Raw genomic sequence first — 20,266 nt, 5'->3', positions numbered from 1 at the left:
ATGCCCTACAATGACCATAAAAAGTTATAGATCATTGCAGCATTTGGCAGTGTACAGTGGAAAGCTTCTGCTCCAAGTCAAATGTGAAAAATCTCACAATTTTCTTTTTGTGCTTTTTGTCATTGCTACTGATTCTCTCTGCTGTCATCTCACTACAGGAAAAAAAAATAAAATATTGCATCTGTAACAACAAGATACCAGTTTCTTCTCTATACTGGTACTCAGATGCACACCAGGTTGGGAGCAATGCTGTTCACACTGAGCCAAAGTAGTTGGAACATTGCAGCCCATCCAATCTCCAAATTCAAGATGCCAAGTGATTCAAATGCAATGCCCAGCCCTTCTAAATACCATCCAGAGGGATCCAACTGAAATGTTAGTATCTGCCAAGCTCTGCAGCAACAGTAATGTGTCTCCCTTTTCCTTTGCAACAAGAAGCTGTTTAGCCCCCTATCCTAAAATAAGCAGTTCAGACCTCTCTGAAGGGCAGTTATGATTTGAACAATCATCACACTTTTCTAAGACTCACAACAGAAGATTTGCTGCCATGTTCAGATTTCCATTTTCCAAATTCTTCAGTTTTTAATTTGCAGAAAAACATTTCCAGTTTTGTTTGTAAATCAATTTTTATGTAGGAAAAAAAGAAGTAAATTACTCAAGTCTCAAAAAGATTAAAAAAAGACTTATTACATATTCTTCATCTATGGTAAATATGACAAATGTAGATGATGAGAAAAGCATTTTGGCAATATATATCAATGCAGCTCACAATCTAATATAATAACTCAGCATGAGACCTATGTTTTATTGGCCTAGAACATCCTGCAATATGTATTCCATAGCTATACTTAATGGCCCAGGAAAGATGGTTTGCAGTAGGCCACAATTACAGGACAAATGCAACTAGTTTGTAGTGCTCAAACCATGTCAAAGTCATTTTGTCCTGGATCAGATATGAATTTATCATCTAAGCAGGAACTAGTAACTGCATTGGTCCTCTCCTTATATCACTGCCTTTTAGTCACTTGTATTGTGATTAGTCTCCTATCTATGGTTACTCCATGCTATAAACAGCAGAGAGAAATAGACATTCTCAAGGTTCAATTCCACTGACCTGTTCTAAACACATGGTCATATAATCCGATTCATGGATTACCCACATTCAGATCTCTGTTTTCATGTGTTCTCATCTGTTAACACCAGTTGGAAGAGGTTCCATTATTTACTTGGTTATGTTTCCTACATATCATAGCCATGGCTGCCTCACACTATATAACCTTAAATATTCACCTGAAATGTGTCACAGGTTCTTGTGTGTGCTGCAAGTACATTTGAATTCAAAGTCTTCTGACTTTCCTCCTTTCTCAGCTGAAAATGCAGAGTGACCAGTTTGGATGATGCTTGGCTATAGAGGTTCTGGTTGAGTTCAATTTTGACACAGGTAGACAATCTGTATAACACAGATAAGGTCACTATGTGGCCTTGAGCTGGCAGATGTCAGGCCTGTCTTTCTTTAGCATGACACATGTGGGAGACCTACCTCCTGTAAAACTACAACACGATCACCATGGGCTAGGAGCTAAGTCTGAAGTAACTAACAGACAAGCCAATGCCCATAGATACTCCTAGGCTAGTTTCCCAGGCTAGGTAACCTTGCTTAGGAGAACAAAATGAAAATGGAGAGGTAAATTAATTCTCAGCCTTCTTTCTGAAGTGAAAGTGCCATTTAGTGTTCACCATTTAAAGTGTCAATCAAAACCCCCATGGCAAGATACTGTTCAGCAAGAATATTTGGAAGTCTGCAAAATCAACACTATCCAGCTGTTTCTCCAGCAGGTCAGCCATATATTTAAAATGACAGCACTGCATAGCTATGTAAATCAATATCTGAGAGAGCAGATGGCTTTACATGTGTGTGGTCATTGTAATGCAACTATCCCAAATTCAGTCAAAAACCACGCAGGAAGACTGGATGACGGTCTTCTTGCTGTGCTGATTTCAGAAGGTTCCTGTCAGAGTACAGCTGGAGTGGATCAGCCCACAGGAACTGACATCTGCTGGGTATCACTTTTGTTTCCCATAGAAAAATAAAATACCAAAATCCTGCACTGAGCTGACAGTAACTGCCAACATATCACAGCATGTTTGCCTTAAAAGACATCTTCCAGTGCTCTGATCCCTCATTTTATGCTTTTCATCACAGCAATGCTGATGTGATGCAGCCAGAAGGAGTGAGGACATACTGCTTTTGTGCTGGGCTTCCTTTGGAGGGTTTTGTGGAGCAAGGAGGGTGGCATGTTTTTTTTCCCTATGTGCAGGAGGCTTCAAGCTCTCAGAGTGACACGCTGCAGCCAATCAAACTGATCGCATCGTGTGGCTCTGTTCGTCTACCTTTCACCTCCCATCTACTCATTTCCCTCTCATTTCTTCCCCGTTTCACCTCAGGGTTGTTCACCTCCCAGTGATTCATTGCCTTTACAGAACACAAGTTTTGGTTTTGTTTTTAAACCACACCTGTGAATTTTTGTATTGACAAGGTCCGAAGGGCACTGCCTTCTCTGCCCTCCTCCCTCTCAGACTGCAGAGGAGGGTGCAGCACCCTGGAGTGTGCTCTGCAACACACCAGGTGGGAAAAACAAGGGTTTTTTTTTTTTTCCCCCCCGGTATTACAGAAACAATGCAGATGTGCAGGTGTGAAGTAATTGTGGTTAAAGGCACTCTTTTAGTATTTAGAGCACTTGAAAATGAACTGCATGGACAAGGCATCTTGAAAGACCCGTGTGCTCCCGCAGGGGGTGCAGGCAGATGCAGGCAAGCTCTGCTTAGGGGTGCACAGCTCCAGCGCAGAAGCCATGAAGCGTGGCTTTCCGCCCATGCTAATAATATGCCCAGCTCAAGCCTCTGGCAGCTCCGCAGCTTCTGCACGTGTCCTGGCTCCCAGCTCCGCCGCAGGGCAGCGCCGCGAGTGCCGCAGAGACCTGCCCGGAGGGGCAGCTTTGATACACCAGCCGGGGAGTTCCAAAGGGATGAAGCAGCATCTGTGTCCAGAGGCACAGCTGAGCTGGTTGCACTGATCCACCAGTGCTGTGAGTTAGGGGGCAAAGCAGCACGAAAACTCTGGCTTAACCTTACTGCTAGTGCAGTACTTACCCCACGGGACACCAGTGACAAGCTGCCCTTCCCAAACAGGAGGTGGCTTTGTGGCCACTGTGGCAGCAGTGACTATACTTCTTGATGGTTAGCACATCCTAGACAGAGGGCTTTGAGTAGCACCTTGGCACATCAAAGCCACGGCAGGCCTTGGCCCAGATCTGTGCTTAACTGCATGTGTGAAGAAGGCTCTGTGAGCACATCTACACCACTGAAGAGGTGACTGCCACAGAGTGAACCCCAGCACGAAACCCCTCATCCTTCCTGTGCCCACCAGCAATCTCCATGCCACTCATGTCTCAGCACCTGGCCCCAGCAACTTCCATCCACTGCAAAACCCGCTCACTGCAGGGTCTGCCCCAAAAAGCAGTGGGGATGATACTGCACCGCTTTTGGCTCTAACCAGCTGGCTGTGCACCCTGTCCCAGCCTGTCCCTTAGCCCCCATCCCAGAGGATGCAGCACATTCCCCTCTGTCACTTCCTGTAAGAACAACTCTTTGGTGGGATATAGCACAGCTCTCAGTTTACTGCAGACACTCTGAAAATGTACAAAAATCCTTAAATATTAGGCATTGCACATATATTCTTATGCCTTAAGGCTACTGAGACCCAGAGGAGGGCAAGAGCCAGGCACTATGCAGGGCAAATGCAGTCAGACTTCTTTAGCAGAGGCTGTCCCTGAGCAATACAGGCAGGAGTCAGTCTGCACCACTAATCTTGGAATTAGGGTGCACACCTGGGTCTTTTTTTCATTCATCAGTGTGGATGCGCCTGATACCTTCTCCTCCCAAGTGCTTCTGACTTTCTGTGTTAGGATCTTGCCTCAGTCACATCCCAAGTCCATGGCAGGAAAAAAGCAGGGGTGGGAGCTTGTCCTCTCCATCTTCTTTCTCTGCTACACACTGACCCCTCTGCACAGCTTTTTTTTCCAAAAGAAGGAATAGGAGCACCTGCTTCAGACAGGAGTTCCTAGAAGACCCTTAATCCCCTGTGGTTTACTATGTCACCCATCAGAAGGGAAGCCTGGCTGTGAGGCCAAAAAAACAACACTGCAGCAGCAGTCAGCACCAATCTACAGCAGATTTGGCAAGAGCTGCTAAGAAGTGTGATAGCCAAACAAAAGGTAGGCCAAGTAATAAAGAAAATTTGCTTCTCCCACTTCATGGATAATAAACACACACACACACTTTTAGCATCACTATTCATGTTTTTCCTGCTCATCTCCAGTTCTTTGCCCACCAAGTTCTCCCCTTAACCCAACATCTTCCAGTGCCTTTGCTCAGACATTCCAGTCCTTTACATTTGCTTCAGCCTTCAGTCTGCCTTTTTTTATTCTATTCCACTGACACCAATTCCCAGTATCCCAGCCAACTTTACCATCAAATCTTAGTCTCTTCAGTTCTGTGTGGCAACAACAGGTAACATGGAGCCCAGAGAACAAAAGGTGTCAGTCTTCCTACTTCCTCATCCTACATCAGCAGTTTCCTGTCCTTAGCAAGAACAGCACTTCAGTATGAAAGCAACCCTGCAGATTTTATTTAGGCTGAAAAGTCAAACACTGCCACAGCAGGAAAAGCCAAAATGTCGATTGTGGGAGCAGCAGTCACCCCACAGGGTGTGTGGGGGCATTGTCACCCCCACACTATGCCCCAGTCCCGGAAGCATGCACTGTTCTTTTTGGGAGGGCAATTTCCTCCCTCGGTGCTCAGGGTAGATAGTGCCAAGTTAATAAGTGGCAATTTATTTTTCTTTCATCTAGCAGTTCAACGTGTGGCTCTGTGGCACATTTGCTGCATTTTATTCCAAGCCTGCTCTGAAGATAGCCTTTGTTAATTCTCTCCTGAGCTTTTCTGTGGAGTTCATCAACACAGTACTTGTGTGCTTCTTAAATGCTAATTCGTTTACTGACATAGCACAGCTCTGAGGAGTTCTTTGATTTCTATTTTGCATGTGGAGAGCTGAAGCACAGTAAGATTAGGGTCCGAATATCTGTCTAATGTGAGGTGCCTGTTTCCCAGTGCCAAGGGTCTGATTTTGCAGCTTGTGTGCTCAAAGCACATGTCCCATTGATTTCTGTTCCAGGTGAGTGCTGAGTATTTCTGGAAATTAGACCCCAGAGTCTATCGCTTGGCAGGCTCAAAATAAGCAACATGCAGTCTCACCATCTGTGTGAAATTTGGTTTAAGTGACTTGCCAGACCAGAGCAGGGGCTTGGGGAGAGAAGGAGAGCAGGATCTGCTTCTCTAGGGCTGCATCCAAAAGGCTTAACCAAAGAATCACTCCTGGTCTCCACCAGCCCCCCTCTAAGCATCCCCATTCTCTTGCCCACCAAGTGTGCTTCCTGTCCCATCTGCTTCCAAACCTTTATGCCTGCCCTATCTTTCTGTCCACTTTGGGGGTTCCATCTCAGTGTTCCCAGTTCCCAGCTGGGTTCACTGCTGAATCCTCATCTCTCTGATTCTCCTTCCAACAGCAAGGAGGAGGCAGCCCACAGAGCACGGAGTGTCTATTTGCCAGATCCCAGCTCCATGTCTTGCTACTGCCTGGCCTAGTGCAGGGAAAGTTGTGATCACAAGTAAAAGTTGTGATTCCAAAAGCCCTCTGTACCCCACGGTGTAGACAGGAGATGCACATTGTCAACCCAAGCTGAACAAGTTTATTTATTCTGGGAGGCCAAGCTAAAGCATGAGCCAATCCTTAGGGTCATTAAATGCTAACATTAAATATGTTTCTACAGAGCATGTGTGAATTGCCTTTTCAAAGGCTTGTAACTCAGCCAGATGTAGGTGGATTTTTCACAGGGCACCAAAAGACATAAGCAGTGTAAAACCATTTGTTTTATTAAGTGTCATGTCTCTAATCTAAACTACTAAACTTTTGGCAAATTTATAGCCAGCTGAAGACATAATTTACAATGCAATATTTCAGGCAGCCTGAACAGCACTGGTTCTGCTGTTCCCACCTCCAGCCTGTGCTTGTGCACCCGTGCACTGGTCACTGGTAATTGAGTGCTGTAAACAAATGAAAACCATGCTGTCAATGCCCTCAGAAAGCAACTGATTTCCTGCCGTGTCCCAGGGGACCTCCAGCAGCAAGCTACATGTCCCTCCTGTCCTTGTTTCAGCTGTGGCTTTGTGATTCTGATCTCTTCCTCTGCTTCTCTCACTCCCAGTTCCTGAGGATGTTCAGCACCGTCTCCCCTGCAGCCTCCCCAGGACCTGCTAACTTGCTAGATCTACCAGCTCATTTCCATTTCTCTCTGATGTATGAGCAGAATTCCAGCCAAAAGCTATAAAACTGTTCACCAGCTAATAACCTACACTATTAGATAATGCATACATTATGTGACATCCATATTCCTGGGTCATCTGCTTTACTATCAGGACACGTCTCATTCATAATCTGCATATGGGGGAAGCATTTCTACAGAAGCATTCAGAAATTCTCAGTTGTTTGAAATATTTAATAATAAAATACTGAGTATGAGCCTCACCCTACAAATAGGTCTCACATATTACAGAGCTACTTACACTGAAAGCTTATATGGAATCTTTCTCATTGCTCCCAGCACACATGGAAGTGCACCCCAGCTACAAGTGGAGCAACCCAGGTGCTATCCATGGTCAGTGAGAAGTTTTCACACATTTTCATACTGATTTTTATTTGCTGGTATTTTACTACTTCTGCAGTAAATTGGTGCTGACTGTGAACTGGCATAAAACATGACCCATAAAAGCAGAAACATATGGCAAAGGAACATTAAGGTCACACCAAGGATAACAACTAGAAAGGTCTGCCTTGCACAGCCCAGCTGGGCATATGGAGGAACCAGTATGAATAAATAAAAACCTTACATATGTCACCCCCAAGAATGGCCCCTTTTGGATCTAAAACTGTTCCAGTTGGGGTTAGTGTATATGAGTTGTGATACCCTTCTTCCTGGGAGCAGGATCCCATTTCTGAGAACCAGCAATTAGATTCAGCAACAAGTTCATTTGAAGATCAGTCCTTTTGAAAATGCACACATCAGGAGGCAATAATGTCAAACCCCAATCTGTACTTTAAAATCCTTTCACTCTAATCTAGGACATAAAAATCCCCATGCTCTGACTCAAAAACGTGGGGCAACACATTCCAACAGTTTTCTTCACTGCATTTTCAACACTGCTTTTGATGAACCACTTGGCAGGTCACCACTTTTCTAAGTGCTTAAGATTCTACTTTGCAGCAAGAAGAATTAACAGTGTCTTGGTGCATGAATTGTACATTTTCACTTTAAAAGTTTTACTTAAAAGGTCTTACCCTAATTCTGAATTTCCTGAGTCTCTAATGAGCTTTACTTGGTGACAATAATGCTCATACAATCCATGTTATCCTAAGAATAATTTTTAGTACCAAATTTTATTAACATTATCCTTTGATTAAATAAATTTGACTAAGAAGCACGAGTTGTTTGGTCAGAATATATACGTAGCTGTTAGGTAAAATTTCCTTTCTCTGCAGGGCGATTTTAAATTGCTCTAGTTTTTCAAACCTGTTTGCACTGGCAGCAGGTTAAAAGCAAGTGTTCTTTTAATGCCTGGCAGGGCAGAGAAGGATCAGGCAGCTCGCAGGCTGTGCTTGGTAACTGCATGGGGGATAAGCAAAGGCACAGAACAGTCTTTGTCACTTGGACTGAAGATCAAGTTCAGACATCAAGAAGTGACCCAGATGCAGCTGCAGAAAGGCAGATCTCGTAAAGAAAAGCAAGTCACATGGAAGCAAAGTACTACTGCAGGCTACTTGCTGCTGCTGGACCCAAATAGAAGAGTAAGGTGACGCTGGGGAGAAAGGAAACTCTTCAAAGAACTGAGCTCTTTCACATCTTCCCCAGTCACTGAATCAATTTCTCCAATTGGGGATGCTTGCTCACTGCAGTCAGGTACCCAAATAGCTACAGGCATACTTCCTCCGCTGTGACTGGCCAAAAGACTGTGCCCTATTGGCACAGTGATACGGTGAGAGCAGTCTCTGACTCTTTAGCTACTAGGCTTAACCATCCACCTTAACTATTCATCACACTGCACACCCAGAGAAAACCTCCAGCTGTTCCCAAAAACAACAGCTCATCAACAAAAGCCAGCAGGAGAGCCTCAGGCAAATGCTTTGCTTTTGTGGTATCTCCCTGTCGACTAAAGAAACCCAAGGCTTTAGGGCTCTCAGGTTTGGCCACAGCTGAAAGGGGTGATTTTCTTCACTGTGCTCTGAATTTTCACACCATTTACATTGCTCTAGAATCCCATGGCTTGTAAGTGGCAGGCTCCCTTCGAGGACACAGACCTTCAGAAAGATGGTCCAAGGCAGAGGAAGTCTGTGTTGCCATTACTGCTCCCAGGATTATCAAATGGATGTAGCCAAGCTTTTGGATTGCACTCATTTTGCTATTGCTGTATCAATGCTGGTTTGCATGTCTTGTACCTTGCCCATTTCAAACTTCACTGAGCTGAACCTTAATAAACAGATATATTCTGAATGGATTTTGTTATTGCTGCTTTATTTTTTCTCTCTCCCCTCTGGCCAGTAAGACTCATTATGTGGAGTCATCAGCTGTTTTGTTTTCCATCTGCTCATACAGTACTTGAGTTCTGGTATTTTTCCCAGGGTGTGAGATAATACTGCAGATGGGAGTGCAATTTCCACTGTTTTGGTTTTGCCCCAGTGGGGCTTCATGTGGCTGCTGGTGGAAAAACGACAATTACACTGGTTTTGATTACAGATTTTCTGTATTATAGAAACTTGTACAACCTCAAGTTTTTCAAGGATTTCCAATCCTTTCCCTTTGTTCAATGTCTCAATTTTCTGATTCTCTGATTTGCAGCCAACGTATACTTTGGTCATCTTATACCCATTTGATCTCATGCCTAATTGTCTTTTTTGTCAAGTATCTGTTCTCTCTTCCATTTTTATTCGCTTTCGTGTATGTAGAGAACAATCACATCTATTTCAAATTTTGCTCTGTCAGACAGAGCAAACCAATCTCTTCTACAGCTTCTTTCTGGAAAAATATGCTTTCTGCTCTCCTCACCCTCCTTGCAACTCTCAGGTGAACTTGTTTCAATTTATAGTCATCTACCCTGGTGACTGGAGCCAAAGCAATGCTGTCAGTCCTGAAGCCAAAGCACAGGAATATACCTGCTCCAGTTTCACTCCCTCACACTGCTGCTTGGTGCTGCATTTTCTCCTGCTCTGCATTTTGAGACTTATTGTAATTTTCAGATGATGACTTCAGTTTGGTTCCAGTCACATCTTAAAAATGCTCTTATTCTTCCTCTCTGCATTCATTTTCTAACATAGATTAAATGTCTACAAAAGTATTTTCATCAGTTATTCTCTGGTTAAGTTTCCTGGTATTTTTCTTCCATGTCTGTAATTTCTGTCTTGAGTTTTCAGCATCTCTGCTTCTAAAATTGCTAGACACTGTACTTGGAGTAAGTTGTGCCCAGGGTCAGCTTCTCTCTGGGTGCAAGATGGCAGTCTCTGAGAGAGGTGTCTCTTCCCAGCTTTGCCAGGTCAGCAATTTTCTGACTCAGAATTGCTTTTATTTGTACTGCACTTCACAGGGACCTTTCTCTGTGGTCTCAGTTTAAGACTCCAATCTATTCTACCAGCACTGAGCTCCAAAAATTAAGAAAGCTTTAACACAGCACTGGTCTAGTGGCAGCTCCAGCAAGTGGCTGTGGAGCAGGGAGAGGCAACCTGCAACCCTGTACCTTGCCAGGCAGCGGGACGGTGCAGGAACAACAGGAACAGCCACCTACCCATGGCATCCAGGGTAAATCCACCTTTCATAAACACTGCCTTTCCCTGAAGCTAATTACTGGGCAGTGAAACATAGTGATATCTGGGAAATTAGAGATAAGACCCATAATTACTCAGCAAGTTTTCTCATCCTTAAATTACAGAAACCCAAGAAAACTCAGTCTCCTCTTTCAGAAGAATGTAAGTGCTAAAGAAAGGATCAGTTGCCTTTTTTTTTTTTTTCAACCCACTATTTCAGCAAAGATATGCTTACAAAATTGTCATTTTTACTGAAGAATTTACAGATTTTACACTGTAAGTGGAGGAGAGGGGAGAAATTTTTAATGGAAATGCAAAATTGCTTTAAGAAAGGAAGAAAAGGTGGGGCAGTTGTGAGGGAATGATATTCAAGATTAAAACTAATGTTCTTTACACCAATACCTAGTGTAAAACTCCCTGGAATATCCAGGGATCTCAGCCATGGCCTGAAACTCCCATTGTGTTAGAGATTTATGTACTTTAGGAGGCAAAGAGGGGGGATATATAAAGACAGGTAATGCTGGTAGAAATCTGTGGGCATTTTAATAGGCCTTAGGTAGAAATTCAGTCTAATACATCTAATAAAGCACACAATCATGCTTCCTAAGTGTAAGCTTTTATCTCACATTAGGCCAAAACATAATTTCAGGGGAAGAAGAATCAAAGCAAATACTCACAGGAGAAAATCTGTCAAAGCAGTGAACTTTTCACCTCCAGCAGCTAGTAATGACCAGGGGCTACAAGATCAGATGGTTCACTTAACCACTGAGTAACAAAATTAGGCTAAAAGTTAGATCTAGTTTGCCCAGAGGCAACGTGACAAATTAGATTCATCCACTCGCCATATTTGTATTAATGCACTTTTGTATTAGTGAACAGATTATAAAAGAAGGCTTTGCCTCGAGGCAGGGTTTTCTGGCACTGAACTAATTTTCAAGCTGAGGTTCTCCCCTGAGGGCACAATAAGACCCTCCCTTCTTTGCAGCCAAGAATCTGATACTCAGCAAAGATTTACCTGTGAACAACTCAACACTTCTGAGCTTTAAAAACGGCAGACTTCTTTCTGTAGAGCTACAGAAATTGTACCACCCACAAATCTCTGCCAGATTTCCAACCCTCCTCACCCCATCCCCGTGACCACTGCCAATTACCGAGAGTGATACTCTCTAAAGGTGTAAATTTAAGCATTCGGAGCGGAACGCACAACCACCAGATCGAAAAGCAGAGATCTTTAAAAGAGCAGCTCTGCTGCCTTCACAGGGCTGGATGGAGGAAGTGGAAGCAGGAGCAGCCGGAGGAGATTAACCCGTTTTCCCTTTAGAGGGCAGTAATGTTCATCCTACAAAACTGCATTTCCCAGGAGGTAAAACCCCTCTCATTATCGGCTGGGGTCAGCACCACCGCAGCAGCAGAAATAGGGACCGGCACTGAAGGGGTGCTGCTTGGTCGTACTACCCATACAAAAGAGCACCCCACTCTAATACAGTTTCTGTAATGCTCTGTGCAGGAGCTCATTCATTTCCCCTTGTTTTCCTTCACAGTAATCAGAAGAGTAAATACAGTTGCACAGAGAGGCTTCCCTTCTCCTGCCACATCGTGTCCACCATCCAGCATGAGGCACTCCTTACTTGTCAACGATTGCCAAATCACTGTCCCTCCCCAAGCCAGATGAGCCCTTCCTGCTGCACTTATGCCAATGAGAGCCAGACAAGAGATGTTTGCAAAGGCAGTACTAACCTTTTCATGGGTTTGGGAGAGGCCTCCTGCTCCAGGTTGGAGGACACGTGCTTCACATGCATGGCGTTGTAGGAGGTGTGCGTGTACTCGTTTTCATCACTGTAGTCGGGACCGAGTAACGTTCGAGCCCACGTTCCCATGTCGTACGGAGGAAGAGTCCCCCCAAATTCAGAGGGCAGGCATTCGGGGTGAATTAGCTGGTGAAGGCTGTTCAGGTTGTTACCATGAAGAAAGATCTTTAACAAATAAAAAGAAAGTTCAAAGTCATTATCGGTTTCTTACTTCATTAAGTACAATAATAACAACACAAACGAGGTGTCTAGCCTCGTTAATTGACACTGCAGTTTCAGGTGGGAATTTCAAAAGTGCTCAGGGAGTGGGATTAGCTTTGAGGTGTGCAGCTGAAGAATTAGTCTGGCACTATAAACACTTCTGAAAATCCTGATTTTCTTACTTTTGGCGTATGAAGCTTTCCCTTTTTAAAGTACCAGATCAGGGAAAGTGCAAGTCAGGAATAATGACTGATTATTGCCACTGTAAGAGGATTGAGACTTGTATGACAGTGGTGAGAAGAAAAGGGAAGGGGACCTTATTGAAAGATGTGGAGTAGGTTCACAGCATCTGAAAAGGCAACCCAGCCCTGCACACCAGGACTGATGTTCCCTAGGCATATAGTTCTGCATCACCAGTTTGCGCTGATTCAGAGACATTTGTCTCTCTAATCTCTCTTTGCTTTCAGGCTAGTGCTACCCTTGTCCTGCCTGGTCAAATACACCCCAGGGTGGGCTCTAAGGCCTTCTGAGGTGTGATCCAGTGGTTGTTTGCAGAGAAAAAATGGCTAAGGTGACTGCAAGAGCATGGCTCACAAGGGTTTCCGTGGGGAAGACCTGCCTCTTCTACAGTGTGAACCAACAGCCTTCAGACAACGGCATTTTTTTGTGGAAACAAGTGAGTTATCACCATGTAAAACAGTCAACTGCTGAAGGAACGCAAAGAAAGAGTTGAGCTGCAGTTTCCCTCACTGCAGGTGACCTCAGCCAAGCCTGATAATCCCTCCACATTGCCAGTTCTCTATCCTTGACCATGTCCCATTAAAATTTATCTACACTTTGTTAGTGATGACGGGTTTCTGGTCCCTGGCTAAGTTATTGATTCAATCCAGACCATTGCAAACCCTGAGTTTTAATAACAGCAGCAATTCTCTGAGGCCATATGAAAAACACAGAGAGAAAAAAAAGGTGGAAGAAATGAAAGTAGGCAGCTACTCAGCTGCTCTGGCTCTGCAGCTTCCCGCACTCCCACCTCAGCCCGTTCTAATTACCCTTTTCCTTGTCTTGTCTTTGAGGAATGGTTTGATTAGCGTGTACAGAGCATGGATGTACCAGGGCTGGTTGACAAAATGGACTCCTCCAAAGCGGGCAGGAAAGCTGTCCTACAGAAAGAAAGAAAAGGAAGGCAGTTAATAGATGCAGGCCAGCAGTCAATAGGATGAAAGTCAGAGGAGGAAGTCTGCCTGTTTCCATCTGCAAACAAGAACTGGGTTTGCTGGGAGGGGGTAGGAGGGAGAGGGAAAGACGCCTGGAAACGTTTCATCAGCTTCCTCTGTTAGCAGACACAGTCCCCTCTCCCCTCCATGCACTAACGCATCAATTGCCAGTGATTTAAAGTAGGCTCTCCAGGCTCTTTGCCTGAACATTTTTTAACTCCATCAGGGCATCTGACTTGGCTGGGATGGGAAGTGCGAGGGGGCTGATGAGCCCTGCTCCCTGGAGGGGAAGCTTTCTCGCTCCTCATTGTGCGGCGCAAGGCAAGCCCCTGGGTTCCCACGCACACGGCTGCGCACAGCTCACCTCTTCACCCTGCGGCCTCCCTGCCTCCCCCCCGCTACCACCATCATTACAATGCCTGACCTTTCGGGGTGAGCGAGCAGCGTATTATGGGGAGGAGGATGGGTGGGAAATGCTGATAAGTGAAGGTGTAGGGAGAGCGGCACCATGGAAACTGCCAGAGCCCAGTGCTGGCTTCCAGGCTGTGCACAAACACCCTTGGCATTAGCATGCAGGTAGCGTCCCGCCGGGGAGGGGTTCGCAACAGCATCCAGCTCTGCTCAGGCAGCCTGGAATGATTAATAAAAAGAGGAGGTTGCTGGCATGTCTTTAAAGGTTATTATATATTGTGATGGGTATTTTGTACCTACACTCTCATCTAACTAATGTCGGTCAGTCAGGGAAGAGCCTAGGATTTTTTTTGCTTGTATAAATAGCAGGACGACTGCTGCTCCTGTGTGCAAATACTCTCTCTCCCCTGTGAAGGGAGATCCTGATGAAGCTGTCCTCATCATAAGTGTGCTCCTAGCCCCTACAGCTCAGCATGTAAAGGCAAAGCATAATCAGGTCTCTTCCTTCAGGGCTTAGGCTTCAGGACTCGGGCAGGTTCATTCCCCCCACAATTAGCAGAGGGTATCCTGGGGCTTTTTCTCACCTTCCTCTGGAGCAGAGACTGAGCACAGCTGGTGAGGACATAGGGTGGATTTGTGAGATGATATGGAAAATCCCCTTACACACCTACTCAGTATAGTTTCTGCACCACTTCAAGGTCAAATTATTCCCCACATTTAGCACCATGTAGGCATCTGGCACCTCCTAGCACCCAAGGCAGATTGACAGGACCCTCTTGTGCTCTTTTGTGCTGGCCAAGGATTGCTCTGGCAGTCATCTTAAACCATGCTTGGGTAACACTTTTGAGTGGCTGCAGACATTAGGTGTTAGCTTTTTCTTTTGCTATACAGTAGTATAATCCACTTGCACCTCACACACATCAATTTGCCTGAAATCAGTACAAATCTCAATATTGGATGCTCTGCGTAAGACTAGTGGGTAGTCAGGACAGCACACAGGAGGATGAGCAGTAATAACAAGGTGATCCCATTTTAAATCCCAATAAATGATGAGCTGAGCTTTTAAAGGATGACACATGCTTTGCTGAGGTGTTAATTTACCATAAAGACAACTGTATTTCCATTGCTGCTGGAATATTCATTGGAGCTTAGGGATGCAGCTCTGACTGATATAAACTACTGCAGTGCTGCAGGTTGGATTGACTTCAACTGGGCTGTGCTGAGAAAGAGCTGCAGAGAGTCTGGGCCACCTAGAAAACACTGACCAACAGAAGTGTGGAGTGATTTTCTACCCTGTGGTAACCTAAAACACGGTTTTAGATCAGACCCAAGCCACAATTGCCCATCTCATGCAAAATTCACATATCCAGTTGCTTTCAGTTACTTACACATGTGAATGAAAATATGAAGATTTGAAACTTTTCATAGAATATTCTTTAAAATAATAATGAAGAAATACTGGAATGTTCCATATTTGCCTTAAAAAAAATTAAAATCTATATTTGTCAAGATGGCTACTATCTCACAAGCTGTATCTCTAAGGGAGATGTTCTGAATTCCTTTGTTCTTGGGACTGAGCTGCCACAGCCATCCCAGGTTGTACCATAGCAGCGTTGGTCAGTATAGAAGACACAGTCTGAGTTTGAAGCAAAGGACAGTAAAGAAATGAGATGTGGAAGGCAGGGGAATAACTTTAAGGCACAGAGATTTATACTGACCCCCCCCCAAATAAATTGTTTTACCTTTTCACTGGAATGCAAAGATGATATTAATCATAGAATGTTAGAAAAGTTTGGGTTGGAGGGACCTCGAAGATCATTAAGTTCCTACCCCTCTGCCATAGGCAGGGACACCTTCCACTAGGTCAGGTTGCTCAGAACCCTATCCAACCTGGCCTTGAATACTTCCAGGCATTGGGGCATCCACAGCTTCCCTGGGCAACCTCTGCCAGTGTCTCACCATTTTCACAATAAAGATTTTTTTTCCTACCATTTAATCTAAATCTACTCTCTTTCAGCTTAAAACCATTACCTCTTGTCCTGTAACTACAAGCCCTTGTAAAAAGCCCCTCCCCAGCTTTCCTGTAGCCCTTTCAGGCACTGGAAGGGCGCTATGAGGTCTCCATGGGGCCTTCTCTTCTCCAGGCAGAACAACCTCAACTCTCTCAGCCTGTCTTCACAGCAGAGGTGCTCCAGCCCTCAGATCATATTTGTGACCCTCCTGTGGACTTGCTCCAGGAGCCCTATGTCTTTCTTGTGTTGAGGGCTCCAGAACTGGACACAATACTCCAGGTGGGGTCTCACAAGTACAATGTAGAGGGACAGAATCACCCCCTTCATCCTGCTGGCCACACTAATTTTGATGCAGTCCAGGACATGGTTGGCTTTCTAATCACAATCTTCAATGAGAAATGTCAGTCAGACTTCATTTCCAAGGGGGAAATATCGTTGTTTTTTTAGAACATGTTAACCAGCCTTAATAATACCACATTACCCAGAAAGGACTTAATGTTGAGAAATATAAGAACCAGCCACAAGTTTAAACTGAATGCCTCTGGAAAAATTCAACTAAGGAGAAGGATGTACTTTCCTATATAGAAAAATAATTTTATAACAACCCAACACAGATTGTTGAGTCCACAAACTGGATTCTGTGTGGTACATCAATATACTAAGTGTTACAGGAAAGCCCCTCATATAATAGTTTTATTTAAAGGCAATTGCTTTCTTTTCATTCTGAAGCTACACCCAAAATTGTGCAAAGACCCTTAAAGAGGTAGCATGATGGCCAGGAAAAAAAAAAAATAAAAATAGAAGAACATTTTTTAGTGTGCAACTGTCTGCTAATTTTTATTCCTTACCCTATTAAGCACAATAAGCTCAATTGACCTTCATCCCTCAGTCCACCTGCATTTGTAAGGCTGTCAATTAGAACAAGGACAAAGACATAATTTTTTTAAAGCAAAGAAATTTGATATGGGAATCATCTAGACACTGTTTGGAACCGCAACATATCAATTTTGCAGAAGTCCCTAATTAGAGCAGAGCTGTCTTGGAAAAAAAAGCTCCCGTCTGGAGGTCTGCCTTGTGCAGTTCTAGGAAGATACATGAGACCTTTCCCACACCCCACTTAGTGTCTCTGCTGCCTTCCCTGGGGCAAGGTGAAAGTAGCTGAAATTGATTTTCTGCTGGAGAGCTTTTGCTTTTAGGAATTCTCTTTTTATTTCTCATGTCTTGTGATTCCTTGGGAAGGTGTATTTTATAATGAGGTAGAATATTTTGGACCCTACTGTGAAAAGGACCCTGGGATCACAGAGCCTTTTCTTAACCTGATTCCTTGTTAAAAAAACCCAACAAACCAAACAACAAAAAACCCAAATCAAAAACTAATTCTGATGATATATTTATATCTTTTTTCCAATGGCATAAACAAAGGACACAGGAATTGTTCTAATTACTTGTGAGGACTACTGTCATTTTATCTGAAAACCAAGCTAGACTTACTAGCATGTTGTCAGAGATGAAACTGAAGTGTGAGTAAATATATTCAACTCAGTGCTAATCTAGCTAGCTTGCTACTCAGCAACAATAGGAAAGAAAGAGTGGAAGGACTCCAGATACCTGCTTGAGCCGCTACTTCACTCTAGAGTCAGACCAGGTCTTCTTCACTGGGACTTGAGTTGAACTAAAACAAGGAGTGCATTTAAACATGCTGCAGTGGCACCTTCCTGAAGTAGTGTAGGCCAAACTAGAAAGAAAAAATTGTCCAAACACAGGATGTTGGTTGTTCCTGTTGATTGAATGAAACTGGTGCAGTGCGGAGGGAAATTTCTTTTGCCTGTTTGTTTGTTTGTTTGTTTTTTTCCCCATACAGGCCCCAAAACATTTTCTGTTCCGAATTGGAGCAGTGTGTCTAAGCTTGCAGATTACAGAAAAATGTTACAGGGATCATTGTTTCCCTTCTCCACTCAGACCTCCTGTACAGTGAAATTTCTGAACTGAAATGAGTCTGGGGCTGAAAACCCTTGGTACATAATGTTCCACTAAATAGCTTGGGAGTGATAGCTATGAGGGGAATGAGAGGCAATTTTTCACTATTTCTGCCTGTTCTTGCCTTCACGACATCTAATGCTTTTGGCATGACTGTGCATCAGAAACCTTTTACTGTGGTGTTGCTCTGAACTGCCTGAAAGCTAAAATTCAAGACAATTTTCCAGCATCTCCTCGTGCCGAACTATGGCAGGGAAGCAAAACAATCTTTGGAATATCAAAATTAGGAATAATCCAACCTGATGCTCAGGGCCAATCTTTTCACACAGCAGGAATTGCTTTCATACACCAATGACCCGAGCTCAAAAAACAAATTATAGCATAATTCTAGGTTATGAGACATCTGAATTTTATGATACCAGCATTTTTTAAATGCCTTCATAACTTCTACCCTTTGCAACCAGAAAAGCAAACACACATCTGGCCATCCAAATGCACATCTGGCCATCCGAATGCCCTTTGATCTCGACCATACTTGCCAGTTTACTGCAAATCAAAATATAAACCCCTTTGAAAGAAAACAATTTTGCTTAGATTTCAGAGGATTTCAGTCATAAACAAAACTGTTTATACCAAAAGGTCATTTAGGCTGATAATAAAACCAGCATCTTAAATCCAGTGCATTTACATAATCAGTCCCTGCAGTGGATTAAAGCTCCCACAGATCATATTCATAGTTCAGGAAGATTTTATTAATAGTTTGGTGATAGTTTCTCCAGAGAAAGTTTTCGTGAGCGTGTGATTTTAATGGATTGGCACAATATGGGAAGGAGGCTTTCCACTGTCCAGCCTCCAAAAGAGTGGCAGTGGTTGAAAGTTGTTGTCCCTCGATTTTGTGACTTTATCAGATATCGGATGGGTTGTGTCTATAAAAAAAAACATTCCTGAGCACATTTGAATGAACTCCATGTAACATCCTTGATGCAGACAGAGTGGGTTATATTCTAGTAGGTTCTAGGAGATAAGCTAAAGTGTGTGTTTGTGTCCCCTTGCTACAGCTTCAGCTCCTAATTTTAGTGCAGCTCCTAAGAGATGAATACTTAGTTTGGGAAATCCCACAGGCAGGAGGTTGTGGGAAGCAGCATCAGGGCCAGGGGCTGCATGGACCCAGGACTGGGCTGCTCCTGTGCCTCTCCAAGAATTCCCTGGAGCTTTGGGAGCCAGGGTTCCTCCTGCTCTCCTGCTGCAGTACCTGCCCTGAGTCCAGACATATTTCAAACCACCATCTGGACAAGTTGCTCATCTTTCCCTTATTTCTTTTTGCTCCCTTGTGTTTTTGAAGAGACAGGAATGCAAATTTAATGTTGCTGGTGGCAATAATTGCAAACTCGTTTGCTTCTACCTTGGCATGTCCTCAAAGTATACAGGGCTTGGAAATAGAGGATGAGCGGGGGAAAACCATTAAAAAGAAGACATTAGTGCTAGCAATGTGGCAGCCTTGATCTGCTGAAATATGACTGTATAAGGAATTCTAGCAACCAGGAAAACCTCAGCTGAGTTTGGGTAAGCTGCAACTGGAACTGCTCACACCAAAACACTCTCTTTGACGCAGACAGTAGCAAATGACTTGAGCAAAATCACAGGAATATGTGAGCTCTTGGCTTATTTTTGCATTGCATACCCACGTATGTAGATGAGTATGCTCTGAAGTACTGCTGTCAGGGAAATGAAACTGAAAAGTGAACACTGAGATGCATTCTCCTAGACATTTTTTGTTATTTTTGTTACCTCTTCTGCTACATTCAATAACTTTACAAATTCAGTCATTTACAGTGGGTTTCTGCCAGTCACTACTGTACATTAGTGAAGTCCTACAGAGTATCTGTTCATGGGTGCTGGCAGATGGCACCAATAAATCAGGTTACAGAACAAAGATTTGCTCAGTAAACTTTGATTTGTCCTGAGAGAATCATGCTGTCATATCTGATCTAACTAAATAATTTATAACCTTGGGGTGAAAGGGGAATTTCTTCGCTACCATTTTACAAGAAACCCATTGCTGAACCAGCTCAGAATAATTTAGGAACTGAAAATTTCCCAGAAGCAGTGACTCTGCTGGACTGACACCATACCCTGGTGCTGCTTTTTTGCTTGGCATGTCCCCCTGTTGATGTCAAAGGGTTTCATATACTTCAGGTACAGACTGAGGTTCCTTCCAGAAAAAAAAAAAAAAAAAAAGGAATGAACTATGAGGATGGTGAGACACTGGCAGAGGTTACCCAGAGAAGTTCTGGATGCCCTCTCCCTGGAAGTGCTCAAGGCCAGGTTGGATGGGGCTTTGTGCACCTGATCCAATGGAAGGTGTCCCTGCCCATTCAGAGGTTTTGGAGCTAGATGATCTTTGAGTCTCTTCCAACCCAAACCATTCTATGATTCTTTGAAATAATGATGATAGAGAAAAAGCAGGTTCATTCAAGGGTTTTTTTAAGAGGTAGATAGAGAAGAGAGGAATTCAAAAGGTGATTAAAAAATAGTAATACAAAGAGCACTGGCACACTTGATTGGAAGTAGTCCACATATGTGTGCCACTGGGTGCCACAGTTTGCTCTAGATTGAGTCAGATTAGGTGAGGACATATTAGGGATCTTCTGATGGTGCAGAAAGAGTGAAAGTCAC

The 20,266-nt window shown here is 43.8% G+C and overlaps 1 protein-coding gene across 1 annotated transcript in view; it reads right to left on the bottom strand.

Moving 5' to 3' along the window:
- The window catches only part of CLVS1 (clavesin 1), a 104,674-nt gene that overhangs the window by 4,804 nt on the left and 79,604 nt on the right, over window positions 1–20,266 (bottom strand). Inside the window, exons 4-5 of the mRNA XM_051609768.1 lie at window positions 13,026–13,136; window positions 11,705–11,940 (exon numbers count right to left, since the gene is read on the bottom strand). Of these exons, the coding sequence (XP_051465728.1) occupies window positions 11,705–11,940; window positions 13,026–13,136 (347 nt within the window). The remainder of the gene's footprint in view (window positions 1–11,704; window positions 11,941–13,025; window positions 13,137–20,266) is intronic.

The sequence above is a fragment of the Apus apus genome, chromosome 2, assembly GCF_020740795.1.
Source record: "Apus apus isolate bApuApu2 chromosome 2, bApuApu2.pri.cur, whole genome shotgun sequence".
In the NCBI taxonomy this organism is placed as follows: Eukaryota; Metazoa; Chordata; class Aves; order Apodiformes; family Apodidae; genus Apus; species Apus apus.
Note: the sequence above shows the minus strand (reverse complement) of the source record. Positions and strands in the feature narration are given on the sequence as shown.